This window comes from Carlito syrichta, unplaced genomic scaffold (genome assembly GCF_000164805.1).
Source record: "Carlito syrichta isolate Samal-C Ts95f unplaced genomic scaffold, Tarsius_syrichta-2.0.1 Scaffold301644, whole genome shotgun sequence".
Taxonomy (NCBI): Eukaryota; Metazoa; Chordata; class Mammalia; order Primates; family Tarsiidae; genus Carlito; species Carlito syrichta.
In genome coordinates, this window is record NW_007245740.1 from 124,942 (window position 1) to 144,179 (window position 19,238).

At 39.1% G+C, this 19,238-nt stretch overlaps 2 protein-coding genes and 1 pseudogene across 2 annotated transcripts in view; 1 reads left to right on the top strand and 2 right to left on the bottom strand.

Moving 5' to 3' along the window:
• The window catches only part of RNF212 (ring finger protein 212), a 55,892-nt gene extending 51,674 nt beyond the window's left edge, over window positions 1-4,218 (bottom strand). Inside the window, 1 exon segment of the mRNA XM_021710914.1 lies at window positions 4,072-4,218. Coding sequence (XP_021566589.1) covers window positions 4,072-4,180 — 109 coding nt within the window. The 5' untranslated portion in view covers window positions 4,181-4,218.
• On the top strand, window positions 1,442-2,415 carry LOC103257331 (annotated as a pseudogene).
• Window positions 4,219-6,060: 1,842 nt separating the features above from the next.
• LOC110595398 (transmembrane emp24 domain-containing protein 11) overlaps window positions 6,061-19,238 on the bottom strand; it is a 40,508-nt gene continuing 27,330 nt past the window's right edge. The window contains exons 3-5 of the mRNA XM_021710918.1: window positions 8,032-8,157; window positions 7,130-7,276; window positions 6,061-6,273 (exon numbers count right to left, since the gene is read on the bottom strand). Coding sequence (XP_021566593.1) covers window positions 6,124-6,273; window positions 7,130-7,276; window positions 8,032-8,157 — 423 coding nt within the window. The 3' untranslated portion in view covers window positions 6,061-6,123. The remainder of the gene's footprint in view (window positions 6,274-7,129; window positions 7,277-8,031; window positions 8,158-19,238) is intronic.

The window sequence follows — 19,238 nt, forward strand, 5'->3', positions numbered from 1 at the left end:
GCGGTGGCCAGGAGCAGCCACTGCACTCCAGTCTGGGTGACTGAGTGAGACTCCAATTCAAAAAAAACAAAAAAGAACTTAATGAGGGCTTATCTCTGAGTAATGGACCACTAGGCAGCTGCAGAGTCACAGTCAAGACTTTTCCCAGAGACTCCATCACTTTTCACCCTTTAAAGAAATGTGTTCCTGCATTTGGTGTGGTTCCAACATGCAGCATATGTGGCATTTTGGAGGAATGAACTCGGGCTATTGGAACCTGTGATGGCCTCAGGCTTCAAGAGCTATAAGTACCTGAAAAGCTAACTCTACCCCAGGCCCTTATCCAGTCATCTGCTAACACTGGGTGTTGCTGATCTACAAAAAACTATCACACTTTGAGGCTTGTCTTCACACTTCCCAACACCATGAATGCACATGTATCTCCATAATCCCTGACATTATCGACATCATAGCATTACTTTGAGTCACATGTGACTGCCTCAGTGATCCAGTGAATAATTTCAAATATCAATTCTTTGGCTTAGCTGGGATGTCTAGTTCATCAATACCTCTACTTTCTGTTTTACCTCACCAACATTCTTCTATTTTCATTTACCTTCTTCAAAAAAAAAAAAGCTCTCTCCAAGGTGATACTGTCTTCTAGTTTCTTCCACCTTTGGGGACTCGCAACACTCCAGTATCTTGGTTTATTATTCCACATTAATGGCTCCCCAAATATATTCCTGGTTGTCTTGACTTCGAGACACACAAAGCAACTGCCTCATCACTCTCACAGAACACAAAGTGTCTAAACATAAGCTTGCAAACCTCCCACTCCATTCTGCTGGATTCCATTCCAGTGTTCTGCCAACAGTGAAAACTACCAGTTCCCTAGTTTGTTTTCTTGACTCAAGTCTACTGAATCTACCTAACCTTTCCCAAACCCATCACTGCTCCCCATCACACAGCCCAACCTGTCCCCATCACCTCTCATGTGTTCGATGCAGTCTCTCCCACATTTTCTATCTCCCTCCAATAGACATTTCAGACACCAGACTTTTCTCTTTAAATATACTTCTAAAATTCAGCAACTCCACCTCTAGTTATATACCCAACAGAAATGTGTACCTAGGCTCCCCCATAGACATGAGCAGGAATGTTTGCAGTAGTACTATCGATCACAGACAAATCTGGAAATGACTCAAATACCCATCAACAATAGAACTGGTAAGTTAGGGTCTATCCATGCAATGGAACACCACACAGCAATGAAAATGGATGAACCAAGAAGGTGGACAAGGGCAAGAAAGAGGGAGAAGCCAGGCCATGAAAGCATGCCAGCGGGAAATTGGTGCTGTCACATGGCTCCCCTGGGGATGTCTGAGTCTGCACTTTGTAGCTCCCAAGCTCCATGCAGCGCCTACTGTACCAGCCTCTGAGGGCCGCCACATTCTGGTGATGCATGGGCTCAGGCCACTGCCCCAGGCCCTGCACCTTCTCCTTCACCACTTCCAGTGCCAGGTTAGGAGGACACGCTGCACGGGTTTCTGAAGCAAGGAGGGTTCTGTACAAGCGGACCAACTATCTCACAGGTTGGCAGCTTTGTTAGTTTGTTTTAGATAATAGAATCCTATCCTACTTGATTCACAGGATGACGTTTGCAAAGGTAACAAAGGAAGTATAAAGATGGCAGTTTGTGAAATTAAAGTTTATTCAGCAGACAACACAAGAATGGAATTAATCATTCCAGAAACCAGCATTTCTACATGAAGGTGGTGAATGCAGCTGAAAGGCAGAGGTAGCTGGTTTTGCTGGGAAGCTTCAATGCATGTTTGACTGATACTAGGACTAAAAAAGAAAAAGAAGTGAAACCAGTGAATCTCTAAAAATCAAATGTCTGAAATTCGCCTTTACTGTGACCTCCTAATGCAGTAAGTTCATACGATCCAGAAATTTGTTTACTATGATGAGAATCATGCATCTCCTACGGAGAACAAAACTGAAGCCTTGTCTCTACTGTCACATGTAATACATTCATCACAATGCTCGAGGAATGTGCAAAGATAGCCAACACCAAGTTTAAGCCTGAGATGTTTCAACTACCCCATCTAGATCCCTTAGTTTCTCCAGTGTCACTTTCTCCTGTTCAAATGATGAAGCATTCTGTCAGCTACCCTTGTTCTTGCAGTTCAGAGAGAGGTAATCACTCTAAAAAAGAACCACTTTACCAACTCTCCCAGTGACACCAAGGAACCTACTCAGATAAAGACTCTTATAATGATATCCCCTAGAAGACCCAGATAGACCTGTTCACTGTTCAAAAAATGTATTTAATGGAGATTTGGCATCAGCAACCATTCCTGAAGAAAGTAGACTTATGACCAAAAAAAAAAAAATTCTGAATCGAAATGTCCTCTTCCATCCTTCTCTTCCTGAAGAAACTGAAGTCTCCAACTTCCTCTAAGTATTGCCATGCAAAAGCTGCTGTAATTAAACTATTGTTGTGGGGAGTAGCTTTTTCCCTTAGGATTTCTCCGCACTTTATCTTTATAGAACACTGTAAAATAAACAAACAAAAAATAACCCATGTACTTTGAAGTGTATTTAATATTTGTATAGTTTGTTTGCAAAAGTATTTTCCTAATAACTTCACAGCATGAATGTGCATCTCTTTTTTTTTTAAACAAATGATGGTGTAACATTTTGACATCCATAAAAACAAATGTAGACATTTTTCTAAAAAAAACTGTGAAGAACTGACAGCTTGATTGGTGTGTATGCTTACAAACATGAAATCTTACAAGGTTTCAGTTTGACAGAAGTGTGATACATGTAATGTCATGGAGCAAATGGTCACTTTACCCCAGCTGTAAATGAGTTATGATAGCAGTTTGATAGTGAGTGATTGTATTGTATTCCTTTAACTGAAAAGGAAACATTTAATATTCTCATTATATTTAGCTCAAATACCATGACATATCGGACATTTGAATCAGACTGTACTGTCCTTCATATTGTGAAGTTGACACTACTGATTTGTCAATAACATTGGATTAAAGTGTTTAATTTTTATTTATTTTCTTGTTGCATCAAAAAATGATGGCATCCTACATTTTGTGACCTACCAAATTTGAGATGTGTACATGTTGTTATTTATGTTGTTCTAAAAAAGAGGTTAATGTTGCAGTGAACTTACTTATATCAGAGAAATAAACAACTTTCAATAAAAAAGGAAGAAAATAGATGAACCACAGTTATATACAAATACGTAGGTGAATTTTGCAAATGTAACGCTGGATAACAGAAATGACATGCAGAAAGCCAGTGCCGTGTGTATGTCTGTATGATTTCATTTACTTCATGTTAAAGTCCGTGTAAGGTCATCTGCATGGATAGACGTCCGTCGGGATAGTGACCATTCTTGTGTAAGCTTCTGGGGCAGCGATGTGCTGTTTCTTCATCTGGGAGGTGGTTTCAGAAGTAAGTTCACTTTGCAAAAATTTATCACCATTTGCATTTATTTATGCCCTTTTTCTCTGTATAAACGTTACTTCAACAAAACTTTCCAAAGAGAGGAAAATGAAGACACTTCTGACTCTGGGGCCACCCGCTGGACCCCATGGTTCTGCAGTGCCACGGACAGGGCGGGGTCCTTTGCAGACCTGCTGTGGCCTGCTGTTCGCCAGGAGGCTCTCCTGCGGCTGCTGTTTCCCCCTACCCCGCCCCCTCACGCACTGCCTCCTCCTCCAGCTGCCTCTCAAAGTCGTTCTTGGCCTGCTGTCATGGTGTCCCTAGCCGGGGACTAGACAGAGACTAGTGCGAGGTCTGCCGTAGTGCTGGGCACCTGCTGGCCTTCGCCACCCACAGGCCCAGATGCAGCCCCTCGTGGACTGGACAGGCAGCACGTGCGGCTCTCCCCTCCCAGTCCCCGAGGCATCCCACATCCCCCTCCTTCCCTGCCTACCCCAATTCCCCGTGGAGTGGACGCCCAGCCCCTCTTCCATTCTCCCCAACAGCCGCGGACGGACGCCCCTGCCGCGTCCCTCCTCCCCCATGGTTAGGGGTCTTGGCTGGGCTCCGGGTCACCCTGACCTTTGCTGAGGCAGGCATCGCAATACACATGTCCACAGTTGGTTAGGCTGAAGCCCGACGTCCTGCCAGGCGGCTGGAAGCAGCGATTGCAGAACACCCAGCTGGCCATGCTGGGCGGGCGTCTGCGACGTCGCGGCAAGACCCAAGCAGAGCGGGACCCGCAGCCCCGTGGGGTGGCGGGAGGGCAGCTCTGCGCATGCGCAAACGCCACAACGCCCAGCGCCTGCGCAGTGGAGCCTGCGCGCTCCCGCCAAAACCGCGGGGCCCGCAGTACCAAGAACCGGCGCGAGAGGGGCGAGGCGGTCGCTTGTCTGCTGGGTTTGGTCGGAGCAAGTGGAGCGCTAGGCCGTGGAGACTCGCTCCCGCCTTGTAGGCCTCGACTTTGCCTACGCAACGGCCTGTGGAAGCCCCGGGTCGCGCTGGGCGTGGCAGGTGCCATGAGGCCCCAAGTAAGGAGACGCCATTTCAAGGGCAGGTGAGGCCATGCGGAGGGTGCAGGGCTGGAGTGAGGGATGCGGTGGGGACCGGGCCACCAGAGAGGTGGGCCAGGCCCTCCATGCCCGCCAGGATGAGGGGTCAGGGTTGGGGCAGGGTAGCCAAGGAGGTGGACCAGGCCCAGGCCCTCCATGCCCACCACAGTGGAGGGGAATGGGGTGAGGGCCGCCTGGCCAGAAAAACCAGGGAGGTGGATCAGGACCCGGCCCTCAATGACCACCACATGGAGGTTGGCGGGGGCGGGTTGGTGGAGGATCAGTGAGACCAGGGAACTGGGCCTGGCCCAGGCCTACAAAGCCCACCACATACAGGTGCAGGTTTGGGGGGGTGGGCATCAGCGAGACCAAGGAGGTGGACCAGGACCAGGCCCCCGATGCCCACCACATGCAGGTTGGGCGGGGGAGATAGGTGGGTTATCAGTGACCAGAAGGACTGAATGGACCAGAACAGGCTTGGGACTAGGGAACTGGGATCCAGTGACTGGACCATGGGCTAGAAGTAGACCAGGACAGGGTAGAGGCTGCTACTTGCCTCTAACATACACGGGTGAAAGGGCTTGACCTAGGGAGATTATTTCCCTTTTAAAAACAGTAGGTGACCCAGGCAAGGTAGCGCACTCCTGTAATCCCAGCACTTTGGGAGGTCAAGGTGGGCAGATTGCTTGAGCCCAGGAGTTCGAGACCAGTCTGGGCACCATAGCCAAAACTTATCTCTATAAAACATAAAAACAAAATGTCTGGGCGTGGTGGCAGGCACCTGTAGTCCCAGTTATTCGGGAGGCTAAGTAGAAACATCACCTGAGCCCAGGAGGTCAAGGCTGCTGTGAGCCGTGATTATTGTGATCATGCCACTGCACTCCAGCCTGGTGACAGGGTGAGACCCCAACTCAAAAAAAGGAGGTGGGGGTTGGGACTCTCTACTATTTTTCTAACTTCTAGTGAGATTATAGAAGTTGGATACATAGATGGAAGTCACTTTTTATAAAATATACTCCTTACATGATGCTGGCAGCCCTCCATGGCTTAAAAGAACAGTTTTGTGCAGTACTGTACCTGTGAGCCTCATGTGACCATTGAGCCCTTGAAATGTGACAGGTCCAAGTTGAGATGTGCTGTGAGTGTAAAAAATAACTGGTGTTTCCAAGACTTAGTATTAAAAAAAGAATGTAAAATATCTTAATAATTTTATATTGATTATGTGTTAAAATGATAATTTTTGTATATTAGGTGAAACATACATCACTAAGGTTAATTTTACCCTTTAAAAAATCAAATCTTCTTAGTGTGGAGACCAGAAAACTTAAAATTACATATGTAGCACACATCTTATTGCTCTTGTATTATGCTGATCAATACAGAATTTAAACTACGACTAAGATGATGCGTTTAGTCTACCAAATTCAGAAGCTGCCTCGTTAAAGTAACATTTTATCAATGCTATAACATTAATTTCAAGTTCTGATATACTTTAAAGTATAAAAGTAATGCACATTTATGCCGGTATTTTGGTTTATTAACTCAAACATTATGAAAATTGACTGCCTTTATTGATAATATTTTAAACAAGCTTCTTAGCTATAAAGAAGTCTTTAAGGTACTTCATTTGGAAAATTCCAACTGAAATAAAGATTAACGTTTGTGCAAAAGCCCACCATAAGACATTGCTATTTGTATCTTCACTGGTTATTCGAAAATTTTCTTCACGGTCCTATGCAGAAGAGAAATAGACAGGTTTAGTTTCATAAAGTACTTATCTCATAATTTTGAGAGGAAGATTGCTGTATGCATTCAAGGTGTTTATTATTACCCAATTTATATCTTATGCCAAAGTGTAATATCAGATTTTCTAAGACAATCTTTTTTTTAGCCAAGTATAAGAAAGTAAAAATTAACCTAATAAAAGACATTTTATATTTTGGTGTAAAATATCAGGAGTTTGATCTATTACTTTATACATTTTATTTGATACCATCAAAGTGAACATTACCCAATAGTGATAGATCTCATCATTTGAGTTCTAATTTTATGCCAGGCACTATGCCAAGCACTTGCATGCATTATCTAATTATCACACCTGTTCCTATTTTATTTTTCAGATCAAGAAATTGAAACTTAGAGATGACACAAGGTTAGTGAGTGATAAAGCAGATTTGCACACATGTCTGACCAACATCCCCTCAGTGCAGTGACTCAGAAAACGATGTCACAGGAACAAAGTTGTGATTTAGGAGGTGAGCATATTTAAGCCTCTACAAACATATGTGGTGCATTTGGAAGCACTTATTCATTCTGTAAGCTCATACTCTGTACTGGTGGGCACTTTGCTAGGCACAGGGGGTTTAAAGGCAGATGAGGCACTATCCATTTCATAGAGGAGCTCATGGTCCAGCAGACAGAGTGAAGAAAGACTGCTGTCTTCCTACTCCCTGCATGCCCACTCAGTTCTAGCTTAGAAAGAAAGACTGAAAAATAGGGAGTTCATTTTTCCCTTGGTTCAGGGGCTTTGTGTTAAGAAATGTGTTCTTGGCAGGAAGAGATAAAATAAGCTGAATAGGCAGACTGACCCTTTGATAGTTTTGTTCTTTGACTATTTGCTCAATTTGTTCAATTAGATGCTCAAGCTTGAAGGTAACTTCGTTAACTTTGTCCTTTGCTTGAGCAACGGCTGCATCAAGGTCATGTTCTCCAACTCGAATATCTAAGTGGATCCGCTATACAAACAGTAAAAAGGAAGAAATGACTTTAAAAAACAAAACAAAACAAAACACAGCTGCATTCTTTTCCCTTACTTTCTCACTCTTTTGTGTCCTCCCACTCTTCCTCCTTTCTTTCTCTCTCCTCTTTTCATGAGTAGGGCACAACTTCATTCCTGATCTCCTTTTTTCCCTAACTGCCACCCTACTCTTTATTTTACTCAGTAGTCTTTCTCGTAATAATAATGCATTAAGTGGCAACCTTCTGACTGAAAGTGTGTATACCTTCCTGAACATCAAATTAACTATTAGGTAAATGCCTTTGGTGCTGAGAAAATTTGATTAATGCTGTTAGAAAAATTTTCTTTACATATAACTAAATTTCCATACTAAAGTACAAATTCTCTTCATCTGTTCTGAACACGTTTAGAAAATAGCCAATCACCATCTACTGTGTAACAGTTTTATTTATTAGAATTCCATTATTAATTCACCCTTCAGCCTTCACTTGTTTTCAAGCTTGAATAATCACAGTTCTTTTAACCTTCCTTCACAGCTCTTATTTTTTCAAACCCTTTAATCAACTTCATGGTTCTCCTTTGAACTCCTTCCAAGCTCTCCAGCTCCCTCTTTGGTTGCTGTGCTGAGATCTGGGCACAGAACTTTAATAAGTTTCTAACCAGTCTGAATGTAATGGTTCTGCATACCAATGTCATGCTTGAATAGTGCTGACGCTGTGTTAATCAACAAGGATATGGGAAGCATATACTTACCAGCTTGCTCCCTCCAAATGACACAAACCTCGTAGAATTAGATTCTAAGCAAATGATGTGTTCACCAGGTGAATGTGAAGTAAAATAGAATGTTCCTTCTGGGCCGTATAACTTTGACAGTAATACCTAGGATTGAGGATTTCCGTAGTTTAAGTTTATAATCTTCCCTATGTATTCTAGTAAAAAATAATGTAATTTCTAAAGAAGAAATTTTTAAAAATTCACCTTGCTTATAATAAAAAAAATTCAAGCTACAGTAAGATGTCCTTGTTCTTTGTCAGACTGGCAAAGATTTAAAAGTACCCAGGGATGGTATGGAGAAATAAACACTCCTTCATTGCTGTTGGTGGGAATGTAAATTGAACAACCATTTTGGTGAGCAGTTTGGTAATATGGATTAAAAATTAAAATGTATATAATCACTGACCCAGCAACACTAACTATAGAAATTTATTCTATGAAAACACACAAGTAGACAAAGTTATATGTAAAAGGATATTTAGTGTGAAGTTATTTGTAATAGCAAAATTGCATATTTGAAATAATCTTAATAGCTTTCAGTAGGAGATTGACTAAATAAATTAGGCAAAACCAAATAAGGAAAAGTTATATAGCAGTAAAAGAGAATATTAGATCCATATATATTCTAAAGATGTCTATGATATTCTATGATGGAACAATATAGGATGCTGTCTTTGTAAAAAAATATATAGTTTAAATTGCATGTATATGTTTCTATATGCTTAGAAAAGACTTGCAAAAAATACTCACCAAATTGTTAATACTGGTTATATTTTGGGAGAAACTTTAATTTTCTGCTTAGTGTATTCTATATTGTTTGTAGTGATAAAAACAGGTATAGTCCAGACATGGTGGCTCATGTATGTAATCCCAGCACTTTGGGAGGCATAGGTGGGAAGATTGCTTGAGCCCAGGAGTTTGAGACCAACCTGGGCAGCATAGTCAGACCTCATCTCTACAAAAATGTCACAAATTAGCTGGGTGTGGTAGTGGATGTCTGTAGTCCCAGCTACTTAGGGGGCTAAGGCAGGAGGGTCACTTGAACCCAGGATTTTGAGACTGTGGTGAGCCATGATCATGCCACTCCCTTCTAGCCTATACAACAGAGTGAGGCCCCTGACTCAAAAAAATTGTTAAAAACAGATGTAGGACTTCTGGTCTAGCATGTAAGGATCTTGGCAGTTGTCATGCCATCCTGACAAATAGAAAGCTGAACAAACTGAAAGTCAAATCTTAGATCTGTCAGAGAATTGAGGTCATAGGGCCAACTGCTGCCTCTGAAATTGGAGAGACTGACAGATGGATACAAAGAATCACGACTTACCAAAGCAGAAACCTACAAGTAGAAACCTCTATAAGGATCAACAAATACCAGGTTCCTTTACTCAGCACATCATGTCTTACTTTCAACACAAAATTACAAGGCATACTAAAAGGCAAAAAACACAGTTTGAAGAGATAGCACAAGCATCAGAACCAGATTCAGATATGGCAGGTATATTGGAATTATCAGATCAGGAATTTTTAAAAACCGTGATGAAAATATTAAGGCTCTAATGGAAAAAGTAGACAACACATAAAAATGGTAATGTAAGCAGAGAGATGGAAATTCTAAGAAAGTATCAAAAAGGGAATGCTAGAGATTTAAAAGCAGTGTAACAGATGAAGAATGCCTTCATTTCTGCTGATGAAATGAGTTCATTTGTAGACTGGACACAGTTAAAGAAAGAATCTCTGAGTCTGATACTCTGTGTCAATAGAAAATTCTAAAACTAAAAAGCAAGGAGAAACAAGGTGGGATAAAAAATGGAACAGACTATCCAAGAGCTGTGGGACAACTGCAGAAGGTGTAACTTAATGCAGAATGAAAATATCAAGATAAAAAGGAGATAAAGGAAAAGAAGAAATATTTGAAGAAATGAGTGAGAATTTCCTCCAAATTAAAGTCAGATACCAAGTCACAGATTCAAGAAGTTCAGGGAATGCCAAGCAGGATAAATGCCCACCCCGCCCACCAAAAACAAAACAAAAATAGAAAATAAAACAGAAAATGACACCTAGGCATATCATATTAAAACTGCATAAAATCAAAGATAAAGAATTTTGAAAGGATTCAGAGGGGGAAAACCTTACCTCTAGAGGAGAGAAGATAAGAATTATATTTGCCTTCTTAGAAACAACGTAAACAAAAAGAGAGTGGAGTGAAATATTTAATGTATTAAGAGAAAAAAAAACCCCACCAGCCTAGACTTTGATATCCTGAAAAATTATCCTTCAAGAGTTAAGAAGACATTAAGAACTTCTCAGGCAAAAATTAAAGAAATATGCTACTGGTAGATACATTTTGAAGGAAATGTTAAAATAAGTTATTCAGAAAGAAAGAAAATGATGTAGACCAGAAACTCAAACCTTCATTAAAGAAATGAAGAGCAGTAAAGAAATAATCCCTTTCCTTATTCTTACCTGATCTAACAAATAAGTGTGTTCAAAATAATAACAGCAATGTATTCAGTGATTATAATTAATGTATAAGTGAAATTAATGACAGCAATGATACCAGAGACAGTAGGGGAGAATGAGAAATACTTTGTTATGATAGGGCACTTGCACTACCTGTGAAGTGGTATAGTGTTACTTGAAAATGCACTTGGATTAGTTGTAAATGTATATGACAAACTCTAGAACAACCGCCAAAATATTTGATATGCTAAGAAAGGAGAGAAAATGGAGTCACAGAAAATGCTTATTTAAGAGGCCAGGTGCAGTGGCTCACGCCTGTAATCCCAGCACTTTGGGAGGCCAAGGCAGGAGGATTGCTTGCGCCCAGGAGTTCAAGACCAGCCTGGGCAACATAGAGAGACCTCATCTCTTAAAAAAAAAAAAAAGCCAGGCATGATGGCATGCACCTGTAATCCCAACTACTTGGGAGGCTGAGGTAGGAGCATCACCTGAGCCCATGAGGTTGAGTCTGAGGTGAGCCATGTGCGTGCTACTGCACTCCAGCCTGGGTGACAGAGTGAGACCCCAACTAAAAAAAAGAAGTAAAGAAAATGCTTGATTAAAATGACAAAAAGCAGGTTAAAGAGTGGAAGACAAAAATTGGAACAAAAAACAAGGGCAATGTATAGGAAATAGTAATAAATATGGTAGAAATTAATTCAACTATATCAATAATCACTTTATTATGTAAATTATCTAAATTTACCTATTAAAAGATAAAGTGTTAGAGTGGATCAAAAAACAAGACCCAATTATATGTCGTCTATGAGAAAAATCACTTTTTTTTTAGTTGGAGGCGCACTCTGTTGCCCAGGTTGGAGTGCAATGGCACGATCTTGGCCACTGCAGCCTCGGTCTGCCAGGCTCAGGTGGTCTTTCTACCTCAGCCTTCCAAGTAGCTGGTACTACAGGTAAGTGCCAACGCACCTGGCTAATTTTTTGATTTATTGTGGAGATGAGGTCTTGCCAAGTTGCCCAGGCTGGTCTTGAACTCCTGGACTCAGGCGATCCTCTTGTCTCAGCCTCCCAAAGTGCTGGGATTATAGGCATAAGCCACCATGCCCAACCAAGAAAATCACTTTATATATAAAGGCACATATAGATCAAAAGTGAAGGGATAGGGAAAGATATACTATGAAAAGAAATCAAAAGAAAACTGGAGTAGCTATATTAATTTCAGGCAGAGTAGACTTCAGTAATAGGCAATTTAAAAATTATCAGGGATAATTACATAATGGGGGATTGCATAATGATAGAGGGATCAATTCTCCAAGAAGATATGACAATCCTCAACATATATGCACCTGACAATAGAGCATGAAAATATGTGAGGCAAAAAATCTGATAGAACTACAAGGAAAAAATAGATGAATCCTTTATTATAGTTGGAAATGTCAACATCTGTCTATTGGAAATGGACAGATCTAGTGAGCTGAAAATCAGTAAGGACATAATTGAACTTAATAGCACTGTTCATTGACTGAATATAATTGACATCTATAGACTACTTCATCCAACAACAGTAGAATACACATCTTCTTAAGTTATGAGACATTCACCAAGATAAGCCACATTCTTAGCCATATAATACATCTTAATAAATTTAAAATAATAGAAATAATACAATATATGCTCTCAGGCCACAAGTAAACTAGATACCAATAACAGAAAGATAGTTAGAAAATTGCAAAATACTTGGAGATTAAACAACACACTTCTAAATACGCATGGGTCAAAGAAGTCTCAAGAGAAGTTAAAAGATATTTTGAGTAAATAAAAATACAACTTATCCAAATTTGTGGGATGCAATGAACAGTGATTAGAGGGAAGTTTAAAATACTGAATGCATATACAATTGGTCTTCTGTATTACCAGGTTTCACATCAAAATATTTGGGAAAAAAATAATACAACACTGAAACAATATGGTATCACAACTATTTACATGGCATTTACATTGTATTAGGTATTATAAGTAATCTAAAGATGATTTAAATTACATGAGAGTATATGATAGGTTACATAAAAATACTGTGCCATTTTATATAAGGTACTTGAGCATCCTCAGATTTTGGTAACTTCAGGGTATTTGTGGAACAAATTCCCCACAAATACCAGGAGATGACTATATTCAAAAATAAGAAATATTTAAAATCAATAATCTAAGTGTTCACCTTAGGAAACTAGAAAAAGAGGAACAAATTAAATGCAAAGTAAGCATCTGAAGAAAAATAGTGAATAATAGAAATGAGAGCAGCAATCAATGAGATTAAAACCAGAGAGTAGAGAAAAATCAATAAAACCAAAAGCTGATTCTTTGAAAAGATCAGTACAACTCTAGCAAAGCTAATTAAGAAAAAAATAGAGGATACAAATTACTAACATCAGAAACAAAAGAGGGAGCATCACTACAGACCCTATGGGCTTCAAAAAGATAGTAAAGGAATACTATGAACAACTCTCTTCCCTCAAATTTGATAACCCAGATTAAATGGACCAATTCCTTAAAATACACAATCAGTAAAATAAGAAGAAATAGACGATCTGAATAGGTCTATGGCTAGCAAAGAATTGAATCAATAATTAATAACCTACCAAAGCAGAAAGTATCAAGCCCAGATGGGATAACTGTTGAATTCTACCAAACATTTAAGGAAGAATTCTACCAATTCTCTACAATTTCTTCCAGGAGACAAAAGCAGAAAGAACACTTCCTAATTCATTTTATGAGGCCAGCATTACCCCAATAACAAAACCAGACAAGGCTATCATAAGGAAAGAAAACCACAGATCATTACCTCTCATGAATATAGATGTAAAAATCTTTAACAACATATTAGCAAATAAAAATCCAACAATATATAAAAAGAATTATACATCATGACCAAGTGAGATTTATTACAGTTATGCAAGGCTGGTTTAACATTTAAAAATTAATGTAATCTATCATATTAATAGGTTAAAGAAGAAAAGTCACATGATCATATCAGTTGATGCGGAAAGGCGTTTGATGAAATCCAATGCCTGTTTGTGATAAAAACTCAGCAAACTAGCAATAGAGGGGAACTTAATTTTATGGAGAACATCTACGAAAATCCTATCGCTGACATCCTTACTGGTGAGAAATTAGAAGCCTTCCTTCTATGATCAGGAGCAAAGTAGGGATGTCCCCTCTCACCACTCCTTTTAACATTATACTGGTCCTAGCTAATGAAATAAAAGGTAAACAGATTTGGAAGAAATAAAACTTTGTTCACAGATGACATTATTTATGTAGAAAATCCAACAGAATTGACAAAGTACTGGAACTAATAAGTGATTATAGCAAGGTTGTGGGATATAAGGTTACTGTAAGAAAGTTGATGGCTTTTCTATATACCAACAAGTGGAATGTGAAATAAAAAACACAGTATAATTTACATTAGCACCCTCCCCAAAATGCAATACTTATTTGTAAATATAACAAATTATGTAAAAGATCTATATGAGGAAAACTACAACACTGTGGTTAAATAAAGAACTAAATAAATAGAAGTTTATGTTCATGGCCAGGAGGACTTGATATTGTCAAAATGTTAATTCTTTCCAGCTTAATCTATAGATTCACCACAATTCCTTTTTAAAAAATCCTAGCTAATTATTTTGTGAATATTGACAAGCCAATTCTAATGTTTATATAAAGAGGCAAAAGACTCACAATAACCAACACAATATCAAAGGAGAACAAAGAGCACTGACACTATACAACTTTAAGATTTACTGTATAACTGTAGTAATCAAGGCAGTGTGGTATTGGTGAAAGAATAGATGAATAGACCAATGGAACAATATAAAATCCAGAAAGAAACCTACATAAATATAGTCAACTAATCTTTGACAAAGGAGTAAAGGCAAGGCAAAGGCAAGGCAATTAAAAGATAGTCTTTTTTAAAAAATGCTGCTTGAACAACTGGACATCCACATGTGAAAAAAATGAATGAATCTAGACACATACTTTATATGCTACAGGAATGAATTCAAAATGACTCATAGACCTAAATTGAAAATGAAAAACCGTAAAACTCCTAGAAGATAACATAGGAGAAAATCTAGATGACTTTGGGTTCAGTGATGATTTTTTAAAACATACTACACCAAAGACATGATTTATGAAAGAAAGAATTGATAAGATGGACTTAAAAACTAAAGCTCTGCAAAAAGTGTTGTCAAGAGAATAAGAAGATAAGCCACAGGCTAGGAGAAAATATCTGTGAAAAACATATCTGAAGAGGACCGATATCCAGAACATACAAAGAACTCTTAAAACTCAACAATAAGAACCTGGATGCAGTGGTGTGCACTTGTAATCACCGCAACTCGGGAGACTGAGGCAGGAGATCACTTGAGCCTAGGAGTTAGAGACCAGCTTGGGCAACATAGCAAGATCCTGTCTCTACACAAACAGTCAAAATGACAAACAAAACCTCAACAGTAAGAAAAAACAACCCAATTTTTAAATGGGCAAAAATCTGAACAGATACCTCACCAAAGAAGACATACAGATGGCAAATAAGCATATGAAAAGATGCTCAACACCATATGTTATTAGGGAATTGCAGATTCAACAACGGGAAACCACTGCACACACCTATTAAAATGCCCAGAATCTAAAACACTGAAAACACCAAATGTGGCAAGATGTGGAGCAACAGGAACTCTTATTCATGCTGGTGGGAATACAAAATGGTACAGCCATTTTGAAAGACAGTTTGGCAATTTCTTTCAAAACTAAATATACTCTTACCATATGATCTAGCAATTATGCTTCTTGGTATGATTTTACAAGTGATAAATTTACCTAACTGATATGAAAACAGATCCACATAGAATCTTGCACATGGATGTTTATAGCAGCTTTATTCATAATTGCCCAAACTTGGAAGCAACCAAGACACCCTTGTAGGTGCATATGTTAATAAACTGTGGTGTATCCTGACCATGGAATATTATTTCACACTAAAAAGAAATAAGTTATCAAGCTATGAAAAGACATGGAACCTTAAGTGCATATTGCCAAGTGAAAGGTACCAGTATGAAAAGGATAACATATTGTATGATTCAACTATATGGCAGTCTGAAAAAAGGAAAAACTATGGAGACAGTTAAAAAAAACAATGGTTGCTAAGGGTTGGAGAGAAGGGGTGTTAATAGGCAGAGCAAAGAGGATTTTCAGTGTAGTGAAACTATTCAGTATGATACTCTAATGGTAAATACTTGTCATTATATATTTGTCCAAACCCACTGAAAGTACACCAATGATAAAATAATGTAACATAATGTAATATAGACTATGGACTTTGGGTGATAATGAGTATAAATGTAGGTCTATCAGTTTTAACAAATGGACGACTCTGTGGGGGGCAAGGGGAATGTTGATAACAAGGGAGTCTATGCATGTGTGGGAATAGGAGGTATATGGGAAGCCTTTGTACCTTAATTTCAGTTTTTCTGTGATTCTAAAACTCTCAAAAATGAAGTCTCTCAGTCATTTTTAAAAACAGGTATATATTGCACACATAGAAAAAAATGCAATAAAGGTTGTTTTTTTTAAAAAGTCTTTTAACTTTTATTTGTGTAAAATTAAAGAATCTTGCCATGTACTTAATTTCCTTTAATAGACCATTGAAAGAGAAATTTTGTAAAATAAAACTGCATTCAAGGGTCAGATTTTATAATTTATTTCTATGTTTTATGAATAACAAGTAATTCTTCCCTGAAAAAATCCTCAATGACTATTCATTACCTATTAAATTGCATTTCTGAAATGTAGTTTCATATCAAGGCTCTACATAGTCTTATCCCAATGAATATTCAGGTTAGCAAACACTTTTTGAATGCCTATTAGCTTGATATGTCAGAACAATAATACTTGAGTCTTAGTCTCAGTGTAGTCATTTGTTGATTTTGTGACACTGTTTGTCATTTAACCTCACACAGAATAGGATAGGAATATTGGAAATGGAATACAGAATGCACAGGCTTACGTGATACATACCTATTGGTATTGTTTGCCCTGTTCACCTACTGGCCATGTTATTCCATTGGGCTGTCAATCACATGCCACAAGAATGGGCACATGATCAAAGTGGGTAACTTACAGTAGCCTGTGCTTCTGGACACACTGACCAAAACAGAGAAACAGTCACAATACCTGTGGGGTTCTTATACAGATCTTAAAAGAAGGCCTTATTTCAGTGTGTCGTCCTGCGTCTAAAAAAAAAATGGGGGAGGGAGATCTTAGATTGTGAGAAATGTTGAAACTGGAGCTGTTTCTTGTCATCTTATGTCCAAGTGGAGAGAACCTTTTGGAGGATAAGGCTTATGGGATGAGAATTTTGTCTCTCTCAGGCCAATAAGAAGACTGGGCATAAATTAGGCTCATAATAAATATTTTTTGAATGTTTGCAGAATGAATGAAGATATTTCTCCTCCCTTCTAGAAGGACATGTTTCATGCACTTGTGTTTTTTGAAGAATGAGCCATCTCTGTCTTTTAAGAACAGTGAACATGTTTTAATGTAACAGTTTTTAGCCCAGCTAAAAGTTGGTTTAATAAACTTTGGAGATGTTGTAGGTTGATCATCAAGAATTATTAAGGCAAAACAGAAAAGAATTGGGTTTGGTATAACAAGGAACAGAGTATGGACAAGAAGAGTAAGATATGTGGGTGTAGGAAGGAAATGGGTAGCTGCCTTGATAGGTGACTGAACTATGAAAATAGTTGCAGTGGAACTATTGTCAATGAGGTGCTAGGTGTTCCAGGAAAAGACTGTTCAACAGACAAGAATCAATCAATCAACTGGATTGGGATATCCAACAGTACAGCTCTCTGTCTCCATATGAGCAATGATGTTGTAATGTCTATCCTGAGTTCTTGGACCAAATAATTATCCAATTTTCATGAGAATGGGAACTCTGCCCTGTCTACTTCAAGCACCCTCTCCTCACTAGAGAGATGCTTATTCTGTTCTACAAGGCTGTGGTCCACCACCATTCTGCTACCTCATGAGCTTATCTCCAGGCAGTTTGGGTTTGATTTAATGGACTGAGAAATTCAGAGTACCTCAAACTGGCATGATAGAGGATGTATGTCTCTGTTACATCCATTGTATAGATGAGAAACTGAGGCTTAAAGGAGTCAAATAACCTGCCCAAGGTTTTAATTTTCATATGACAATCTACATTTGAACTTGGCTATGACTTTAAAAGCCACATTCTGCCTACTTGACCTGGTGACTTTTCTACTACTCTGCTCACTCCCAGTGAGAAAGAGGTCTGTGAGACCAGACAGATCCAGAGGCTGCTGCATTACTGGAGAAAGCTTCTCCAAGAATGGGAGGAAGGAAGAGTTGGCTTATCTGACCCTTGTGCTTGAGTGAGCCTACAGCATCTGCAAAGCAAATGGACCCGGGTCCATGCAAAAACAGAGGGATGCTTTGGCCCTGAGGATACCCTCTGTACAGCAAGGTCAGCAATCACAAGATGACAAATATGAGGCTCACCATTTAATTTTTTAAAACATTTTTATGTTAAGAAACCTGTCTCTGGTTCTCCACTAAACTAGAGGTTCATCAGGGAGATGCAAATCAAAACCACACTGAGATACCACCTAACTCCAGTCAGAACGGCAATTATCAACAACTCAAAAAAAAATAACAGCTGCTGGAGAGGGTGTGGCGAAAAGGGAACACTTCTACACTGTTGGTGGGAGTGTAAACTAGTGCAACCTCTGTGGAAAGCAGTGTGGCGATTCCTAAAAGCTTTAAATATCAACCTCCCATATGACCCCGCAATCCCCCTACTGGAAATATATCCGGAAGAACACAAATCACTCTATAAAAAAGATACCTGCACACGTATGTTTATCGCAGCATTGTTCACAATAGCAAGAACCTGGAAACAACCATGCTGCCCATCAAAAGAGGACTGGATTTTTAAAATGTGGTACATATACATGATGGAATACTACACAGCCATGAAAAAGAACAAAATCATGAATTTTGCAGCAACCTGGATGGAACTAGAGTCTATAATACTGAGTGACCTCTCACAGAAACAAAGATCCGAGCATCACATGTTCTCACTCATATAATGGACCTTGAACATCCAATGTAATACTATAAGAAAAGATTGACGGTACTGGGAAACTATGGGGGGGGTGGGATTAACAGTAGCAAATACCTGTGTGGGAATGGGAAAGCACCTCTTATCAACAGGGTGCCTGAATGAAATGTAATTGTACACCTAACCCTCAACTGTACCCCACAAAGCCATAATGAAAAATATTGATTAATAAAAAAAAAATCCCATCAAACTTTACACTTCAACTCTGTGTACTTTACCTTACATAGATTAAAAAATAAAGAGCAGCCTGACATTGAGAGTTAGTCCATGGGAAGACTCTAATCCTGGAAAGAGGTAGTTGTGGTCAGGGAAGTGAAAGAGATGTATTTCAAGCACATTTTTCTTCAAAACGAAATCTAGAATCCACCAATAACTTTTTTTAATTTTAAAGATGTGGGGTACAATTCAGGGTAAGGTATACAAATGTTCATTATACAGGTACCCTTGTTGATAAGGTATGCAACCCTTCCCCTGGAAGTTCTCCACTACTGCCAATCCTGCCCACCACCCCTCCCGCAGCCCTGGG